General features: G+C 30.3%; 1 protein-coding gene across 1 annotated transcript in view; it reads right to left on the reverse strand.

Annotated features, from left to right (window-relative positions):
• LOC148310260 (protein Skeletor, isoforms D/E-like) overlaps window positions 1–22,733 on the reverse strand; it is a 99,038-nt gene that overhangs the window by 16,682 nt on the left and 59,623 nt on the right. The window contains exons 5-6 of the mRNA XM_088258674.1: window positions 16,390–16,517; window positions 15,619–15,750 (exon numbers count right to left, since the gene is read on the reverse strand). Of these exons, the coding sequence (XP_088114800.1) occupies window positions 15,619–15,750; window positions 16,390–16,517 (260 nt within the window). The remainder of the gene's footprint in view (window positions 1–15,618; window positions 15,751–16,389; window positions 16,518–22,733) is intronic.

Consider the following 22,733-nt stretch of genomic DNA (forward strand, 5'->3'; position numbering starts at 1 on the left):
ATAAATATATGGTTTTGATAAGAAAAGAGTTACTGAAAGACAAGGAGTTTGAAATGAAAAATAAATTAAAAATATTTTTTCTTTATATATTCTTTTAAAAAAAAACCAATTAAGTAAACGTTGAAGGGTGCCTGGAAACGAGTACATTTCCATATGATTCGCTGTTTTAAAACGGTCCTTTCAGTATATTTAGAACATATCTTTATATTACATCCTCTTTTGCTAATGGCTTTTCACCCTTCTTGAGTGTTCTAGCCAGTGTCAAGTTATTATCTTTATAGTACATTTGAATCACTTGTTATTATTTATATGGGATAAAGTACTTCCTTTAGATAGACAGAAAATGTCTTCATTTATATATATATATATATATATATATATATATATATATATATATATATATATATATATATATATATATATATATATATATATATATATATATATATATATATATATATATATATATATATATATATATATATATATATATATATATATATATATATATATATATATATATATATATATGTTTCATTTCAGAAATTAAAATTACAAAAAATCTCATTTCATGCATATTTTCATTTGTGAATTTATAACGATGTTAAATAATACAATAATACATATAAAACATATAACTGATCTTATTGGCCTGCTGGCGACTAAGTTCTTGAGAAAAAAGGTATATCTGAGGAGGTATTTTTTTTATTTTCATAATACCGCAAAATTAAACTTTGTGTAAAACTCAAAAATAAACACCGCCGGGATAATAGACATAAATAATTGACATATTTGACTAAGAAATTGCAGAGAGAAAAAAAAAACAAATTTATATCATTAGACCCCGTTTAGTTGCCATGTAAGTACCAACACGCGTGTGATTTCCCTAGCCAGTTACAAATTTATTCAACAGCCGTTTACTACACGTTCTTTACTATTTAAATAATTTAAATGTATAATGCCGCTAAATAAATTTCGCAAAAATTCTCCAGATGGCAACCTCGTACCTCGTCTGGGTTGCAACACTGAAATAATGAGAGATAGTTACTGACCAATCCAGTACCTACCTGACCACCTTACATAAGATGTTATTGGCCTCTCGGATGTATAGTGTATAGTCGCATTATGATTATACTTAATTATGATCGTAATGGCAAATAGTAATAAGTTGCATCCACGGAAATTTTCGCGAAATAATTATCCACTACTGTTGTCTGAAATCAGATCACAAAATTATGATTTGTTTTTATTATTATTAAATAATTAATATTTAGTGCCTCCTATACTATTATAAATGAAATGCCATGCGCAATACAAATTTGGCAACATCGTATTTATCCGTTACTCTACTAAACATCCGAAATAACATTTGACGTTTATTACTCTAAATAATTGAATGTTACATTGTTTTACACATAAATAAACATTAACGGCATAATCCCAAATGAAATTATGCCAATGAACGTTTTGCACTTCTGATAAAATGGCGGTTTTAAAAAAATTAAATTTGTAAATTCTATTAGTTTTGGTTGATAAAAATAATGTTTGAGATTGATGAAATACAATATTTGAGAATATATTTACATGAAATGTAAAAATTTAATTCATTTTAGTAACAATTACAATATGTGTAAAAAATTATATGAATTTCAGAAATTTAAGTAGTCGGAACACTAAACACGTTTTGCATATTTTCCAGATACAATTGAAAAAAAACAGTTTTAATGGTTATTAAGATTTCATTGTAAATTCAAAACTTAATTTTTCTTTAATATGAACGTTGATTTTCACATTCACTGTTAGTAAAAGCATAGTTATGCCAAATAATACACAATATATATTTAAATTTAGTACCACAAAGTCATGAAGAAAACTTTTGTAAGTGTGGCCTAAAAGTCTGAAGAAGGGCAAAATAGTATACGGTTAAACCTAAAAATATGGTTTATATAATAATTGCCTCTTGTATACAAATAATCGTGTCTGATAACAAAAATAATCACCAGAAATAATATGTTAAAAAATTTGCTTTTACTCAAAACTTAACGTTTGCAAATAATAGCTGCTTGCGTGTAAAAAATACTCGGAAAACTTGGTTCACTTATAACAGTCGATGCAATGTTGCTAAATACATAACACGGCATGTATTTTATGTTTATAGAAGGCACTGTCTTTTGCCATCGTAAAATGGAACGAAATAGCAAAAATTATTTAACGATTCGCAAACTAATTGAACATTATCCGAATATAATGTCTAATTTTATCTATATGGTTTACATGTAATGGTTATATACTCAGTTATTATTATTTTATAGTAGATAACTTTACGAAATATTACAACAATTATGTTAAAAGTAGGGTATGAAAAAAATTATCAATCGAAATAAAACTGTATCAAGCGGAGTCGAAACGAGAAACTTTAGGGCACGCGTTTAAAAAAGTGACATATCCTGATATGTCATCGGTTTTAGTAATTTCCTTCCATAGATACTGATTTCTCTTCTCTCAAAATTATAAATAATTGAGTTTCGTTGATCAAAAAAAAGTCGTCTGTTATGTGTGTTAGAAGTACGTACTGTAGAAATGTCAGTATTGATTCAAGCGAAAATAATATATTTAGTATGTCAATTTTAGATAAAAAACAAATGCATTTTTGAAAGATTGTATGCATCCTATCTCTCATACGAATTTTTAAAAACGAAATCTATTTTTTTTACGTAGACGGTCACCCATTTACTAAGCTGGTCATTATATTTCAAATATATATATTTTTTAATTTTTACAATATTAATATTCTCTTTTATCTATCTTAAACAAAAAAAGGTATTTATGCGCGATAAAAACCATCAAATGTCTATACAACAAAAAAACTAGATTAGACCAATCTTAGATTACTCTCTTCCGGTCAAAATCATATTTTCAAGTTTAAAAAAAACACTCAATATTTACCTCAACATTTAGTATGTGTCAAAAACTAATAGTAAAGCCAGATTTTAACGGGGAGAGGATACCAAATAGAGGGTGAGAACCGATTTAACATATTTTCCATATGGGAATTTTTCGTTCCAAGGTCAAATTTTGACAGGATTCGTGAATGCGGATGCAGGCGTGCATTAACAGTGTTCACATGTAATACTCTCATGAATGTTGGGATTCTGAGTTCTTATATAAATATTTGCACACTGTCATATTATGGAATATGACAATATTGTCGCATATCCGTTAGTTTTAAAATTATATAAAAGACACTTGCATATTTTGTTTGCATATACAAAGTTTTCACTACCGTGTTGAACTAAGCTGCAGAGTGCTTCATTGATGTAGTAAGTATATCGTATTTGAGATATTATGAGTTTGATATACATACATTAAGAAAAACTGCTATAATAGAAAATATTTAAGCAATTTTAAAAGTAATAAACGAACATACGATAAGATGACGTGATTTTATGTTGAGTCAGGTTTGTTTTGTAAAAAATGCATATCCGATAAAGGAAATATAAATACCTTCTAAACAATATGTAAATATTATAATACATTTTAGAAAGTTACCAAAATACCATTTCAAAAGTCACCAAATAAGTTTATCGTTTCGCTAGATGGAAACATATTTCGCTCACTCCTTTCAACAACGTCATATATCAAAAATCGTCAATTTTCAGTTGGGCATGTTTTCGGAATGCCCAAATAATGTACTATATCCCAGCAAAAGCGGCATATTTTTAACATAATATTTACCCGCTACAGGGCAGTAAGTGTTGTTTTTGCATTTTGAAGAAAAGGTATTGTTTAATTATATTTTTAAATATACTTAATATTTTTCAAATGGAGAAAAAACATTTAGGTTTTACTTTAAAAGATCTGTTGCACAGTAAAATGTTCAATAAGTGGCTTAATATTTATTTTTAAAACATTTTATTAAATTTTTAAACTTTAAAAACGATCGCCTGAAAAATCAAGTTTTTTGATATATGACGTTATAGAATGGAGTGAGCAATTCATAGTCTAACTTCTTACTTTCAATGGTTGAATAATTACTGCATAATTTAATGAAAAGCTATCGATTTCGGGGTTATTAAGCGGCGATATTCTAAACATAATAAAAAATAACATATAAAAATATAATTTATTATGTAAATTCATCTCCACATATATTTTTGATGATCTAACTGAAAAGGCAGTAAGCTAAAGCTTAGGTAAACTAATGATAATTTATACGCATTCGTTGACATAAGCATCTTATAAGCAGTGCCTTGCTTCTGAAATTAAGATAAATTTTTCAAAAGTCCAAATATTATTTAAATCATCTGTGTAAGGGTAAGAAGTCGGTGAGAATTTTTCACGTTTTAAAGATTTTTCAGGATCCAAAAAATGTTTTTAAAAAAGCTGGAGGATTTTATGCTCAATTACAAACGAAACTAAAAATAATTTAAAAAAATACTTTATCCAAGCGCGGGGCCCTGTGCGGTCACACCTATCGCGTACCCCTAGAAATGGCCCTAATTATAAGATAATTTAAAAAAAATACATGTTTATATATTACTTAAATCTCCTGGTAAAAAAATCAAACCAAAGAAAGCGGCCAACTCGAATATATAAAATAATATATTTTATATCTTCGCGATGTTCTCGAAATACCTTCGATCGCTTTAGTATAAGTGATACTACGTATAATACACATTCACTTGTTTGAGTAATAGCAACTATACGATAGCTAAAATCCTGATATAATCTCTTGGGGATCCGTTTGCTATTGTGCAAGTGATACTATGCATAACATACATACATCTTTGAATGTTTCAATCGGTCAGTTTGTTTATGGGCGATGACAATTCATAGCAGTTCACCGATGCTCTGATAATTTGTACTTAATATACTCGAACGTAGCTTCACTCATACTGGAGCCACTCAAACCTTTGTTTGGAGTCGAGTATGCTCTATCAAAGCTTTTTTCGTCGGCTAAAGTAACCCACATAAACCTATTGGTCAATCTATAACAAATGTGCCAGATTGTCAGTGTTTGGTTATGGCTTTGATTAATATAAATAAAAATATGCGTGTAATTAAAATTATAAAAAATACTTCGAAGAAATAGCTGTAAAATTAGCATGAATGAGGTGGGGCCTTCATTATATGCCAATGCCATTTGCATAATTCTACCGTTTGTTTACGCTCGGTCTAGGAGTATTGCACGTACGAATTGGTGTTGGGATCGCCCGTGTTGAACGAATATCTATTCTGATCTTTGCCAAGGTCAAGGTCATATCGTCTCCTTTCAAGGCCACCCGGGAGGATGTTAAAGGATCTGGCTTGCGCCTGGTATTGGGGATTATAGTAGTTCTGGTTTAGGGATTGCTGAGGAACTGTGGCAAACTGAGAGTCGTATTGTCTCTGGTACTGCGGCTGGTTCTGCAGCAACTGGGGGGCGGGTTGCTGGGCAATGTATTGTGGCTGATTCTGCAGCAGTTGCCTCTGTTGCGCTATCAGCTGCTGATTGTATTGCAGCTGCTGAGGTTGAACGTATTGCAACTGCTGGTACTGGTTGTAGAACGCTCTTCCGTCCTGTGGAGGTTCGTGGTTGACGTAAACTTCTCTGGAAGCTTGGATGAGAGACTTTTCTTCTCTTTGGTTGTCTGTTTGCTTGTAGGTGTCGAAGCCGTTTCCGGCCAGTTGCTGGGCTTGAGGAGGTCGGAAGTCGTCAGCCCTGCGATGGATGGCCGAAGGGGCTACAGGGTAAACGAGCTGGAAGTTGGCATCGTTGACGTTCAGGGGTGCCTGGAATCTCCCGGAGGTCTGCTCCAAGCTGGCTAAGGCGCTATTAAGGAAGCGAGAAGAGGGTGGCCGGTAGGTGGTCGCCTTGAGGTTGCCTTGGCTCTGGTACCTGGTACCGGACGAGCTCGTGTGCACGGCCTGAGAAGTGGAGGAAAGGAGCTCCTGGTTTCTTTTCTGTAACAACAGAAAAATGGATGCTCTCAGAGATGGCAGTGACATAAGGTAAAGCGGGATAAGGCAGAGGTTTGGAACAAGAAGGACCCGACGGGAGAGAACCCTCACGACTTGTCATGAAGGGATATGACTTACTTTTCATTAATTAAAATAATTTCAATAGTTTACCCCCTAAAACCTTTCCATTGCTTAAAGCCGCGCTTACACACCATATAAAGATTACTTAAGATTAAAAAACATGGATTGTTTGTTTTGTATAAAAAAAATCATCTTTTTTTTGTTGTTTTATTACAATATTTATAATTATTTTGCATGTGTTTATTGAACTGGCGTTTAATTTGTAGAACTCCATAACTTATATATTAAATATTAAAATCAAGCTGCAGTAGTTTGATAATGCCCTAACTAGACGAAACTATTGTCTTTTTCAAGTATTTGATGAAATTGCTTTGCAAGAGAAGGTCTGTCAGGAAGCCTAGATGCTTCTGTATCAGATCTTGGAATGCGGTGGGACAGCTTTCAATATATATTGTCACGAATATTACTTTTTTGTTTTTAAATATAAAATATACAACTAAGTAGACCCTGAAAAACCAGTGTTTGATTTTAATATTTACATAAAATATAATTTGCATGTGTATGTAGGAAGATGCTTGTCAATGGGTGAAAGCGTGAATTTTTCAAATACTTGAACAAGTTAGCAATGTACCTATTTTACTGTTCTGCAAGTTAATTCTTACCACTCCTATGTCAAGTGTTCTGCAAGTTAACTCTTACCACTCCTATGTCGAGTGTGACTCGACATCGCATTTATTACGCCAACTCCTTTGTCGAGTTTGGCTCGACGTTTTGTGACGCGAATTCTATAATAATTTCAAACATAAGATTATACATACCTACTCTAAACTGTTGCAATACAAAACTTATAAAGACCTTTTTTGTCGATTTTGAAAACCAATTGAATATTTGGTGCAAAATTAAAGTAAAAATTTTAGAATTAAGGAATGCTTAGACTTAACTAATGAATACTCACATTAAAAATTATGTACTATGTTATTGTAATTATTTTTTTAGCGGGCTTTACGAAAAGAAGAAATATCTTCCAAGCAGCCGAACTTATACTAGTTTTATCTAAGTAATCGTAAGTGATTATTCATATCCTTTTCCGAAGATTTCCATTAGCTGCAAATTCACGCAGGGATGTCTTATAAGACGAGACACGATTTTTTTTTTTAAATATTTTTCAATTTATGAAAATTTTGTGTGTGACTTGGTTAGGCAAATACGTTGAAAATAATAAATATATCTTATAAAATATTATTTTGCTGTTGTTTTTTAAAAAAGACACTTACTGTCAGATAATTAAAAAATATATATTTAATTTTTATATTTAGCCTTACCATTAGTATAATTCCTTGAGCAAACTAAAAAAATACAGATTTGCAAAATGACCACTCACTATTATCCTTTTTCCTAAATTTCTTCATTTACGTCATCTATATCCTAGCTTATAAATTCCATACCTAGATTGTTGTATCTGGAGCTCGGGAAAATTTATTTGCCTTCATATTTTTCAAATATAATCAATTTTACACCCATTTCATCCGATGAACGTGCTCCATGCACCATCTCGATGCATATAGGGGTTAAAAAAATAACGATTTTTTTTATTCAAACATATTAACGCCTCGCATGCATATAATTTTTGAGAAAATTTGTAAATTTGTGACGTGATAAATTTTAAGCATAATTTTAACTCCCGAAATATTTAAGGTTTTTTTAGACAAGGTCTATAAAATAAAAATAATAATACTGCAATGAAAATGTTTGTAAGTACTTTACCCTGACTTATCACTTAGCATAAAACATCTTACCTTTGTGTAATTTATACTAAATATGATTTTAATGACATACCTACTTCCTCTACAATGGAGCATCTATACACAATTAGTTGCGGGGAATGTATTTTTATTTAAAATATACACTTTTTGTTTGTCTGGCATTAAAATCTGTCCGATTATACAAGACTTTTCCCTACACAAATCATTAATGTATGCATAAAATTTTTGTGTATTATAAAATCTTTTCAGATCACATTATACAATAAACACCTACATCAAATACAATCAATCATTTAGCTTATTACGTTCGCGGATCGCAGAAGAAAGTTCTGGAGATATTTTAAGACGGAAAAAGACGTCTTATTATGCATATTAGTTATTATGCCCGTCAATAAACAATGGGCAACAAAGCGTCGAAAATCCCGACAGATATTTCGGATAACGCCGCCATTGTTTTTGAGAACTTCGTCGGCCATAGATCGTGAATCTATAATACGCTGTTACGTGAACACTTTCAACTCCGCTGAGATGGCAAACTGGTTTCATAACGTACAAAAAAAACCTAAATGCAAAATCGCTTGACATTAAAATGACGCAAGACTGTAAATACAAAAGGTGGATGGGTTTATATATTATATTTATAAGCCAACATATTGCAGTAATTTCCAATGCACCGAATTGGAATCAAGGTTTTAACGTGCCGTACAATATAATAATATCTAGTATACCCATCTCACGAGGATTTATCCTCACATACTTGTATTTGTTTATTGTTAATTTAAGTTTTACTTGGTAAATACCGCTATTGTTAGAAATAGTGGTATTTACCAGATTAAACTTAAATTGAAAATGGATATTACCACAAAGTGACAATTGAAAATGGATATTATCACAAGCCGAATCAATTAATGAAATTATGTTAACATTAAGTGATTTGGCAGTCACATTGTGATAGAATCTATCCATTTCTAATCTAAGTATTATTTCTATAAATTTACTATGTTAAACTTAAATGAGAAATAATATTTTTTCATTCATTAAGTTTCTTCTGCAGAATAAAAGTAAATTAATGGGCTTATTGTTAAGAAGCAATATCTTCCAACAAATATTTATATATATTTATATATATATAAATATGTTTATATATATTTATATATATATATATATATATATATATATATATATATATATATATATATATATATATATATATATATATATATATATATATATATATATATATATATATATATATATATATATATATATATATATATATATATATATATATATATATATATATATATATATATATAAATATTTATATATATATATATATATATATATATATATATATATATATTATATATATATATATATATATATATATATATATATATATATATATATATATATATATATATATATATATATATATATATATATATATATATATATATATATATATATAAATATATATATATATATATATATATATATATATATATATATATATATATAAGTGATAAAAAAAGTGATAATATATTCAGAAGAGTTACTTGGTAAATACCGCTAAGTTATTAAGTTTTACTTGGTAAATACCGCTATTGTTAGAAATAGTGGTATTTACCAGATTAAACTTAAATTGAAAATGGATATTACCACAAAGTGACAATTGAAAATGGATATTATCACAAGCCGAATCAATTAATGAAATTATGTTAACATTAAGTGATTTGGCAGTCACATTGTGATAGAATCTATCCATTTCTAATCTAAGTATTATTTCTATAAATTTACTATGTTAAACTTAAATGAGAAATAATATTTTTTCATTCATTAAGTTTCTTCTGCAGAATAAAAGTAAATTAATGGGCTTATTGTTAAGAAGCAATATCTTCCAACAAATATTTATATATATTTATATATATATAAATATGTTTATATATATTTATATATATATATATATATATATATATATATATATATATATATATATATATATATATATATATATATATAAATATATATATATATATATATATATATATATATATATATATATATATATATATATATATATATATATATATATATATAAATATATATATATATATATATATATATATATATATATATATATATATATATATATATATATATATAAATATATATATATATATATATATATATATATATATATAAATATATATATATATATATATATATATATATATATATATATATATATAAATATATATATATATATATATATATATATATATATATATATATATATTATATATATATATATATATATATATATATATATATATAAGTGATAAAAAAAGTGATAATATATTCAGAAGAAACAGATAAGAAGTGTTTAAAGTGATCGCTTAAGCCAGCCAAATGGCAGGTCGTAAGCCCTGGGATACTAAGACTTTCATCTTCTTTAATACAAAAAGAACGATACACCTATAAAAAAATCTTCAAATTGTCACATATGATGTTCTACCGGGAAGAACATTCTCGTAAATTTGACTCAATTCAAAATCACACGGAGAACTCTATTTTTCCCATTTACTAAAATAATCAAGGCACTTTTTAATATATCAAAGGTTCCTAAACTACATTTAATTGAGAAACGCTGAAATTAACATTTAAACAGATTAACTATTTTATATTACATATTTTGGGCGTTCTGCGGGTAATAAAATCATCTTGAAATTCTCGATCATTTATCAGATTAATGCTTAACATAGATCAATTCATCCAATCAAAAAAAAAGCTATCCATATTTGTGTATAATGTGTGGGAATAAGATTACCCAATTTTCGCACGTAACAACGATTGCAGTAATTGAATTTAATAATACAATCGAGAACCAATGTTACCACTCACTTTCAAATTTGAGCTATTTTTAAAACGTTTCAATTGATATCTCATTGATTAAAACGGGATAGTCGAAAGACCGCAACTTTGTGATCGGTCTTGACTAACCTTTTCTTTTAACGCCCAGTAATCAACAGCCCGCAACTTTATTTTCTTTAAACCTATGTAACATTTAACGTACCGTAGAACGGGGTTACTTGAACTTTGATGTGTTACTTGAGCCCAGTACAAAAAAAAATTAAATCTGTATTTGGTCTACAATAATGAACGTACCGTGACAATAAGTGTCACATGTCAGGGAAACAATGAATCATGTTGATACGTTCATTATTATAGAGCAAATACAGATCTAATTTCATTTTTGTACTGGGCTCAAGTAACACATCAAAGTTCAAGTAGCCCCGTTCCGTTAAGTATTCCTTAAGTCGCAACTTAATTTTCTCAAAATCATTTAAGAAAAAAAACGTAACTGTTTTTTTTTTCTTAACATACCGTTTTTGTATTATATATATGTAAGTATTAAGCTTTTCCTCGAAATAAATATATCGTTTTGAAAAGAAGAGTTATTGAAAGGTAAAAGGTAAATTTTACAAATATTTTTTCTATCCATATTCTACAAACAAAAAAATATCCAGTATACATTCCTTAAAAAAATCGGGCGTGAACAAACATGTGACCTATCTGGTGGTCTCTGGTAGAGTGAATTCTGCGTTTGCGAATATTGCCTTAAAGTCAAACATACGATTATTCGCAATAAAAATCTTTAAACCCGGGTAACATTTAACGTAATTTAATATTTTGTTTAAAATACTCAATAAAAAAATTGAAAACATGTATAATATTTTAACATATTTGTATGTTATTTTTTAATAAACTTTTTAAAACCCTTAATTAGGCGCAACTTATTTGCTAAACCAATAATCTGTCACCAAAAACATACTAAGAAGGCTGAATATTCTTATAATAATTTCAACAAGTAAATTTTTTAAATTTCTTTATAAAGAGAAAACATTTTTTTAAACTAATATTAAAGACGGTCTGATAATTTTGTCCATGACTGTAGATTAATCTACAGTATGGTAATATAGACTCTTCAGACGTGAGCTGTAATGGCGAAATTATGTAATGCGAAGTAGCCAAATACGTTTCTATAAGTACCATTAACACCACTTACAGTATTTCGATTTACAGGCATCAAAATATAAACTGAAGATTCTCGTTTTTAGTATAAATTTTACAATATGACACAATATCGTATGGGGTGGGATAAATTACAATAATTACAGACATCGGCTTCAATAGTGTAAACAATATAATTTCATTAATTGATACGACAGTCACTTTGTGGTAAAATCCATCCATTTTTATTTAAAGTTTTACTTATTATTTTTTGACATCTTATCAAAGATGAAGAAGAATATGGAAGTCTGGGCATTTATGGGGCTGACGACCGTCATAGGCTGGTTTAAATGATCCCTTTACACACGCGTAACATTCACCAATTCTATCAATTATTGACAACCACACTACTCAAATTCTTGGAAGTTATATATATATGAATCAATTTTTAAACGTTGTTCTTGAATCACTAGAACTTCACTAGAGACATGTATTGGTGAGATGAAAAGAAGCTTTTTACTGAGCAGAAACTATTTTCTTTCAGTATATGAGGTCTGAATCCTGGATTATAATCACACACATGATAAACGCCAGAGAATATTATATTCATTTTAATTATTTATTTAAGCTTATAATTTGACCAGATAATTTATTTTCAACATTTTGAGTATGTCCAAATACTTGTTCACAAATCTGGATTATCTCCAATTATAGGAGTGATTTTTAATAATATTTATGAAAAAAAAAAAATTGAAAAATAACTCCTATAATTAAAGATAATCCCGATATTGTTTGCTTGCTGGTATAGTGATTGTCCTGACGAAGAGATGGATATATCATGAAACTGGTTAGATTTTAATCTCGCGAGTGGTTAAATACTTACATTTTTGTAAAATAAAGTGGAGGATTATTTTTTTATTTTGGTATAAATTCGAATGGATTGATTAACCCTTATATATAATTATATTTAGCCTTTGAATGTTATATGTAGGCTAGAAATACCCTTAAAAAGGCGTGTTAAAAATATATATGTATATAGAATACAAATATTGATTTTCAAGTTCAAAACTTAAATATTATGCTAAAAATACCATTGGTTATTATATATTCTAATTTCATCGTAAATAAAAACATTTAAAAAAACCTATGTATAAATTGACTTGGACGAACTGTGAAAAAAAAACAATATCGCGATACTGATAATGACACAGAAAATTGTATTTGAATTAAAAAAGGTAGCGAAAAATATATTTTACGGTTGCCAGCTCATTTCCACTTGGCTTCCAATAGTAGGTCTAACACGTTAATGCCCGTATTTCTGCAAAAACAGATCTACAAATTGTTTTTAATCTAAATATCAAAACTATCTTGAAAAACTGGTAGTAACAGGTACAGTTGAAAGCAAGCGGGCAAGAGGACGGTCTCCAACAAGATGGACAGACCAAATAAAGGAATTAACCGGATCCTCGCTAAACGCTGCCATTAAGTTGGCCCAGGACCGGGAAGAATGGAGAGGACTTGTGCACCAAGTGCCTGACATTCCAGAAGACCACGACGCTCAGCATTGAGCAAGAAGATGAAGAAGAAGAAGATCAAAACTATTTCTCGTAATCATTTTTTTAAAAACATGTAAACTTTATTAAACCCCAGTGATAATTTTTAATATATAACTAATTTAAGTAGAAATGGTAGTGTAATATTTTTGGGTGAACAATTTTTTGTTAAATCCAACTAAACATGAAGTTATTTAATTGAAAATAACTTTATTTTAAAATTTAGCATAGATATCGCCAAAATGCTATTGATTGTTAGTCTCTGTTGTATGTAAATATGTCTACTCGGTGCAAATGGATTAAAAACGAAAAATATCACTCTGCACTTTTGAAAAAAGTTATAACTGGTGTTTTTATTTTCATGCTATTTTTAGCGATTTTTAAGTGTCACCAATTATTTTTTTGTGTAATTTTATATTTGAAATAAATTGAAGTTGAGTTTATAAAAGTCGTATTTTGGAATATCAACTAAACAACTTTTAGAGAATCAATTTAATTCGTAGAATTCAAGTTCAATCCAATTTGATATCGTTCATCGTCTAAAAAAATAATTATAAAAAACAAATTAAGATTAATTGAAAGCGATATAAAATTAACTATTAACATAAATTTGAGCTCAATCATACGAAAGTTTTCACTTGCAACCTCATTTGCATACGAAGTCTATAAAATTAAATCGAATGTACATCTCTCAAAAGCATTCTACAAATACTATGCAAATTCAACTTTTCATGAAAAATCTAATTCAAAATTCAATTTTATGATAACAATTTCTCAGCCTTTAACAGAGTACATACTGTGACATTATTTAACGCTCTAGTTATTTAAGTTTTTTTTTTATATTTGTAAAGCAAATCTTTGGCACCAAGGGGTTAATAGTACGCAATAAATTTTACCACGGACTAGCAGTAATACACATTTTCACTGTTTTTTTTTACTCTTCTACAGAATTCATTATTCGCAGTCTGTTTACCATCCACGCTTTAATAACAAGAGAATTGTTATGAGATATTGTGGCTTGGTTGGTTTATGTTTTGTTACTTTTGTTGACATGATGTACTATAGTATAAGGCTGGCAATAGACGAACGAAATGGCTTAGTGAATTTATAAATTGAATTCTGACCGCTTTTCGTTCAGTTATTTCATGAAATATGAAATAAAAATCTGAGAAAATGTGAAGAAGAAAAAAGTATTTTTGTATCATATTTTAGTGAAGTGTATCTTTAAAAAATACAAATTTTTTGCGACTTTATAACAACAAAAAGTTTCATTTATTTACTTTTTTAAGTATAATAAAAAATTGATACTTTTTTTTTTAAAGTACGAAATTTGAAACGCATATCGTATTTCTAGGGTATTAGGTCGGACCAAGTTTTTGACAGCTCTAAAGTTCCAGCTAAAGGAAAAAAAGTTTGAAAAATAAACTTATCACATTTAAAATTTCTTTACAGGTTATGTAATTTCGTCAAGACTTTTGAATTAATAATAAATAAAAAAAATACAAGACAATTTCAGTATTAAAGGGCCCTGAAAATAGGCGCCGAATCTAGCAAGATCTAGCTCTAAGACACTTACAGAAATGGAATAGGAAAATACACGTTTGTAAATTAATAAAGGCATATTATTCTCCGTTCCCTTGTAGAAAAGTGCCGGGCCTACCAGCCGACACAGTAAATACACGTCATAATTACCCAGGATTAAGCTTTTAGCAAGTGAAAATGTTTTTTAAAATACTTGAATAAGTACATCATCTCTTAGGGGGTTTCATAGCTACCAACCCCATCGACGGGGAAATCAAACTATTTAAAAAAATATTAATGATTTAACTAGTTTAAATAATCTTTAATAATTGCACGATTTAGGCTGCAGTGATAATAAAATGCCATGTTGAATATGAAAATAAATAAATTGATCTATGGAGATAAGCTTTTTTGCGTGTAAGCTTGTAAACAAATAATACCGTAGTTATAGAGATGGTCTCGATATCGATGTTTTATTACAAAACTCTCTATACCAAAAATAAAATAAAATAAAATAAAATTAGAATCTTAATCTACGTTTAACAAACTCGTATTATTTAAAATGTATATGTACGCAAAAAAAAGATTAAAAACCAAAAATAAAATGTACCTATGATTATGTAAAAACAAAATATTAGAATAAATATATTTATAACAAATCAGACGAGTCATGGTCGAAACACGTGTCAACATTTAAAAACTAATTACGAGATTTAATTTAGAATAAAATGAATGCTTTTCCTTACCTGTGGGCTGACGCCAAGCATTTTCAGTGAGGGTGGAACGTTGGCCAATTCAGGGATTTTAATGTGTCCAAAATCTACGGTGAAGGCTTCGCACCAAACGCCGAAATGTCCAATGTCAAATACTGTCAGGTCCTATGAAGAATTAAAATAAAAATAGTTTTATTATTTAGAAGAAAAATTTTTTTTTGTTAAATATGGGTTTCTGCACTTAGGAGTTATTTTACATATATTTTGACAGCTTAACATAGATGAAGAAGAATATGGAAATATGGGTATTTACTGGGCTTACGAACTGTCGTAAGCTGGTGAAGTAATGTGTCAATCATGGGTAAAATGGTGAAGTTACAAGTGTGCAAAGTAATTACTTAACCAGCCTAAGACAGGTCGTTAACCCTGTAAATACTCAGATTTCTATATTTATATATCATCTACGTTGAGATGTGAAAATATAAAAATAACTCCTAAGATTTATGAACAAAGATTTGGACACCCCCAGAAATATCGTATCCTAACTTTTAAAAAATATTTATTAAAGGCAATATCTATTTCTATGATTGGTCGATTTTTAATCTAAAAACGACAGCCTTTACTTATATAAACATAGATACGTCAAAAAAAGTTCCATTAATATCTCAACAAAGATGATGAAATTTATCAAGGTAAGAAGTCTGGGCATTAAGAAGATATTTTCTTTGAGATATTAAAAAAAAACTAGAGCAATCTAAGAAAAGGTTGATTAAGTATTCAAGATATCGTTTTGTTTTGACTTACTCCTGGAAGTGTGAGAACGATCGTCTTCCTGTCATATTTATTCAGAGGAGTGACTCTTCCATTTTCGTCGGGAATCCTTATTCCCTGGGGGGAAGGCTTGTCTCCGCGACCAACCCAAAACTTGGCATCTGTAAGAAAGAGAAAAATATGTAAAACATTTTTTTTTAAATGTACACACAGTAAAGCTTCGATATAACGGACCTCTACTCAATAAACTTCGAATACCACCGAAAGCAACCGGGGGCAACCTAAGAAAAAATCTTCTTCTTCTTCAAACCCTTATCCGCACCCCAATGGTGCATAGGGCACTGCATTATATAAACGCAGTGATCGTTAACACAAGAAGGAAAGGTGATCAGCCCTCTGCTTCAGGTCCAGGGTAATATTGCGTAAATATTAGAGTGAAAAAATCACTTATATTTATTTGACCCCTTCCCCTGGGAATCGAACCCGGGACCTCCAGTACGGTAACCCAGCGTGCTGACCATTACACTATGGAGGCGGACAGAAAAAAAAAGAAAACTCAAATCGGGTGACTGAGAACGCCACACGGTGGTGATTTCGGGAACTATTTGATCTAGCGAGTAACAACGGACAAAAAATCCAGTAATATGAAAAAAAAATCGAAATGTTCTGTTAATATTATACGTGCTTAAATTTAAGTGTCGCCGCAAGTAAACAATTTTTGACGGCCATGATAAATCACAAATTATGGCTCAAAAGTGCAAACAATGATTCCTTGATTCCTTTTTCGAAAACAAGCACGTCGATATCTAGCAGCAACGTCACTTCACGACCAGTGTTCGAGACAACAAATAGAATTTTGTTTGTGTTCTGTATTGTATATTTATATCTAAATACAGTATTCATATTTTCATCAACAACAAAAAATAGGATTAAATTTAAACATATTTTTATGTAATGGACTTTCGGCTTCAATGGACACCACCTTCCCTTAATTATATATTTAACTTTTTATATGGTAGAATTTTTTTAAACAATTTCTATACATTTCTGCTAAATACAATCTAATAATTTCATTTGCGCTAAGCATCTCCAAAAAAGAGACTGAGCTCTTGTGCTTGAAGAGGGACTTTTTTCTTCTTTATTTTTTTGTTAATGACATATTACACATTTAAAAAATAAATATTACTGGGGAACATATCGCTCACTCCTTTCAAGAACGTCATAAATCAAAAATCGTCAATTTTCAGTTGTGCATGTTTTCGGAATGCCCAGAAAATGTACTATATCCCAGCAAAAGCGGCATATTTTTAACTGAATATTTACCCGCTACAGGGCAGAAAGTGTTGTTTTTGCATTTTGAAGAAAATGTATTGTTTAATTATTTTTTTTAAATATACTAAATATTTTTGAAATGGAGAAAAAACGTTCAGGTTTTACTTAAAAGATCTGTTGCACAGTAAAAAGTTCTATAAGTGGCTTGATATTTATTTTTAATACATTGTATTATATTTTTAAACTTTAAAAACGTTCTCCTGAAATATCAAGTTTTTTGATTTTTGACGTTCTTAAAAGGAGTGAGCGATATGTTTTTATACGGTGCAGGAGAGTTATCTATTAGTCCGTTATATCGAGGTTTTACTGTATTTATAAAACAAAAAAGGACGCGGTTGTTTATAATTTATATGGATAGTAAACAAGTTGAAAAAAAACTAGTTTTTTACATGACTCATTAGAATTTATCGCAGGAAATAATGAAGCCATAAATATCACCAAATGACGATACGATGTATTTTTTATCTTCTTTTTTTAACGTGGGATTTAGCATGGATGTGAAAAACTGACTAAAATAAATCAAACAGATTTTGATTAATTATCCTTCTTCTTTGATAAAACTGTCAGATAAATAAATATACTCGTTCATTACGATTGTCATCTACAAATTTTGATCGAATATAAGGAAAATACACGCACGATACCTATGATGTTATAAGGAAGTTAGAGTATCTAACTTTTGTTTTTACGTAAGTATATATCCTATTTATGTCCTGTAAGTATATACCCGCCTTCGTAGTGTAATGGTCAGCACGCTCGGCTACCGTTCTGGAGGTCCCGGGTTCGATTCCCAAGGGGGGTAAAATAAATATAAGTGATTTTTTCACAGTCATATTTATTCAATATTACCCTGGACTGGTACCTGAAGCGGAGGGCTGATCACCTTTCCTTCATGTGTAAACCATCAAGATAACACTGCGTTTATATGACGCAGTGCCCTATGCACCATTGGGGTGCGGATAAGGGTTTTATTATTATTTATTATTATATATCCTATTCAATTCAATTCAATTTTCAATTTAATTTATGCAATAATTAATATTTACTTTACAAACTAACATTTAGGGCGAATACATTAAAAAAAACATATTAAAAAGTAAGCAAGAAGACTCTTGTTAAAGGTGTAGAAGAATCCCGCTTCGGAAATCTCCTTCGGACACATAGAACAGATCAATATCCAATGTGATTGTTCAACATAGCGGTAGTTCTTCCTACAGGCATAACCATCGGCAGGTTGGTCCTGTGTATAGGAATGTGAAACAATCTATGCCGACGCTCTTTGAGGTAACTATCGGGAACATACAGACCAATGCTCCGGATAATTTCAGGATTATCGATCATACCGCGCAACAATCGAAAAAAATGCGTAATGTGTCCACCTCCATGGTGTAATGGTTAGCTTGTTTAGCTGGAGGTCCCGGGTTCGACTCCCAGGGGGGGTGAAAATAAATATTAGTTATTTAACATTTTAATATTTATTTAATATTACCCTGGACTGGTCACTGAAGCGCAGGAGTGATCCCCTTGCCTTCATCTGTTAACGATCAAGATAACACTGCGTCAATACGATGCAGTGCCCTATGCACCATTTGGTGCGGATAAGGGTAAGAAGAAGAAGAAGAAGAATATATCCTATGAAACATTCTTCGATTTTGATGTTTCGTTTCTTCGTGGAATTGCGCCAAGGAATGATGAGAAAAATTTTACTTTATTTTGTAAAATGTCAATACTTCAAAATTTATAATTTTATGCATAAAAATACACCCCGTCTTTGCAAACAGTCTTCGCCTCTTCCACGTTCGTACATCTCCTTATACATACCCGCCGATTTATCCAACTTCTGACCTTACTACTCTCAAGTATTTGAAATACTTGATCATACCAAGTTTTCCACTGCTCCTATTTCTAACTACATTCGCCTCACAACTTTGATTTACTGTTCTTTCCTCACTCATTCGTTCCACACGTCCAAACCATCTTACTTTCACCTTCCCTAATTTTAACGATAATGCTTATGTAAGCCTTGCATTATTTCCTAATTTCAGCATTTGAACATCTATCATACATCGTTTTATGGGATAGCATTTCGACAGCACTCAGTCAAAAGAAATTTATGAGGTGAATGTAATTAGAAAAAGAAGCAGAGAAAAACCGAGGAAATTTTGGCATGACCAGGTGTGTCAAATACTTGAAAGCGGACAGGTCAGAAGATAAAATAATTGGCAGGTATGTATGAGGAGATGCATGGAAGTGACGAACAATTTTTGCAAAGACAGAGTAGTGTGGCGTTCTATTATCTCTGCCTGTGTGGAAGCGGCGTGATGGTAGGGTAGTCAGTTATACATATATATTTTTAGCTTATATAATTTTAATTTTACTTTTTTTATACTTTTTAAAGATTTTTATTTGTACTGTTTTTGCAGTAAGCGCTTTTGCATCAGTTTTGGTTAGTTTAGTTTAAATCAGATTAATTTACAATATGAGTTTGAAAGAATTCTAACCGTATAATTAATCATCAGTCAGCCTTCCCGATAATACGATTTTCATCGCGGTAAAATATCTGCCGTAATGAAATACGTTTCCATAAACGAAGAAACCATGGATCACGAAGCTCGATGTTGGAGCACGACTCTAGTGAATATAACCTAATTGGATGAACTTTGCAAAAACAAATAAATCTCTCAGTTACGTAAAGGTTAAAAATATATATTACGTTAATTGGGTCATCGGTTCATCAGATCAACCTCCGATAAACGTTAATTCTTGAGAAGTAGTAGTTTGATTAATAACACTCCTGACACTCGACCTTCTATTCCAAACATTTCAAGACAATCATACAGTATCGAACAGATTAATTGAAACAAAACATTTTCTCGTGCTTTCAACACCCTCTAAAAAATGTTTTGGGGGTTTTCCTCGTTTAATGGACCAGGGTTGCTTCTTTAAGCGACTGAGATGATGAACAGCAAAAAGTATCACCCAATTCTACAGGAAAAGATACTACCAGAGATACAAAAACGAAGGTCAAATGGTAATGGAATATTTCAGCAAGATTACCCCCCTGCCACAAATCCAAAAAAATGATGAATTTTTACACACAAAAATAATGAACTGTGTTGGACTGGTCAAGAATTTTACCAGACATAAACCTAAAGGAAAATCTATCGGCAATCTGTAAGAATCGGCTCTTCAGGATTGATTGCACTACGGTGGAAAAGCTCATTTTGTCCATAATAAAGGTATGGTTTCGAGACGAAAAAATGGCATCCACGTGCCAAAACATTGTATACCAGATGCCATGAAGAGTAAAATCTTTGATAGAGCCCAAATGAGATCATATTAAACATTAATTTGTGATAAAACTAATAAACAAAAGCTTACAACATTTTGAGTGTGTCCAAATACTTGTTCACAAAATCTGGATTATCTCCAATTACAGGAGTTAGTTAAATCCTGCTGAAATAACTTCTGTAATTGGAAATTATCCAGATTTTGTGAACAAGTATTTGACAACACTCAAAATGTTGTAAATAAATTATCCGGTCAAATTATAAGGTTAAATAATAAAAATAAAAATGATATTTTCTGGCGTTTCTCATGTATGTGATTATAATCCAAGATTTGGACCTCACACACTATTAAAAGAGTTTCTGCCCACTAAAAAGCTTCTTTTCATCTTATCAATAGATGTCTCTAGTGAAGTTCTCGTGATTCAAGAACAATATTTCGAAATTGGTTGGCCTCTTATAAAATATAAATCAACAAAGAAATTTAAAAATTTAAAAATATTTGAAAACGGTAAAAAATGAAAACGAATATTTTAAAATTAAAACAAATATACAACATTTGTGTGTCCAAATACTTGTTCACAAATCTAGATTATCTCCAATCATAGGAGTTATTTTTCATATTATTTTTTGACACCTCATCAAAGATGAAGAACGTCTCTAGTGGATTTCTAGTGATTCAAAAACAATATTTCGAAATTGGTTCATATATATATATATATATATATATATATATATATATATATATATATATATATACAACTTCTTTGGAATTGGTTCGATTGAAATTGGTTCATATATAAATATATAACTTCCAAGAATTTGAGTAGTGTGGTTGTCAACAATGGGTAGAATTGGTGAATGTTACACGTGTGTAAAGTGATCACTTAAACCAGTATATGACGGTCGTCAGCCACGTAAATGCTAGACCTTCATATTCTTCTTCATCTTTGATGAGATGTCAAAAAATAATGTAATTTACAATATTTTGAGTATATCAAATTTTATCTTTGTACACGTATATGAATAAGTCCAAATATCAATTTTCTGACATATCACCAAAGATAAAGAAGAAAATTGAAATCTGGTCATTTACAGGGCGAACGGCCTTGGTTAGTAGAAAAACTAAGCCTATGACGGTCGTAAGCCCTGTAAATGCCCAGACTTCCACATTCTACTTCGTCTGTGTTGAGATGTCGAAAAATAATATTTGAAATAACCTCTCATTGGAGATAATCCAGATTTGTGAACCAGTACTTCACTAACTAACTAACCATCACGCCGCTTCCCCGCAGGGGTAGGCAGAGAGAATAGAACGCCATACCACTCTATCTTTGCAAACATTCTTCGCCTCTTCCACGTTCATGCATCTCCTCATACATACCCGCCGATTGTTACGACTCCTAACCTTGACCACTTTCAAGTATTTGGCATACCTGATCGTGCCATGTTTTTCTCGGTCTTCCTCTGCTCCTTTTACCAATTACATTCACCTCATAAATTTGTTTTACCGTTCTTTCCTCACTCATTCGTTCTACATGTCCAAACCATCTCAACACACCTTTCTTAATTTTATCGATAATGCTTATCTCAGCTCTGCATTCCTTCCTCATTTCACTATTCGAACATCTATCTTACATCGTTTTGTCGCTCATTCTTCTGAGAGATCGCAAAATGTTGTAAATAAGTACTTATTTAATAATGTCATTGGTTCACACCATAAACTGAATCTGTTATTCATAAAGTGCATTAAATCAC

Source organism: Brachycentrus maculatus, unplaced genomic scaffold (assembly GCF_059751285.1).
Source record: "Brachycentrus maculatus isolate JH-2025_06_01 unplaced genomic scaffold, ASM5975128v1 h1tg000102l, whole genome shotgun sequence".
Taxonomy (NCBI): domain Eukaryota; kingdom Metazoa; phylum Arthropoda; class Insecta; order Trichoptera; family Brachycentridae; genus Brachycentrus; species Brachycentrus maculatus.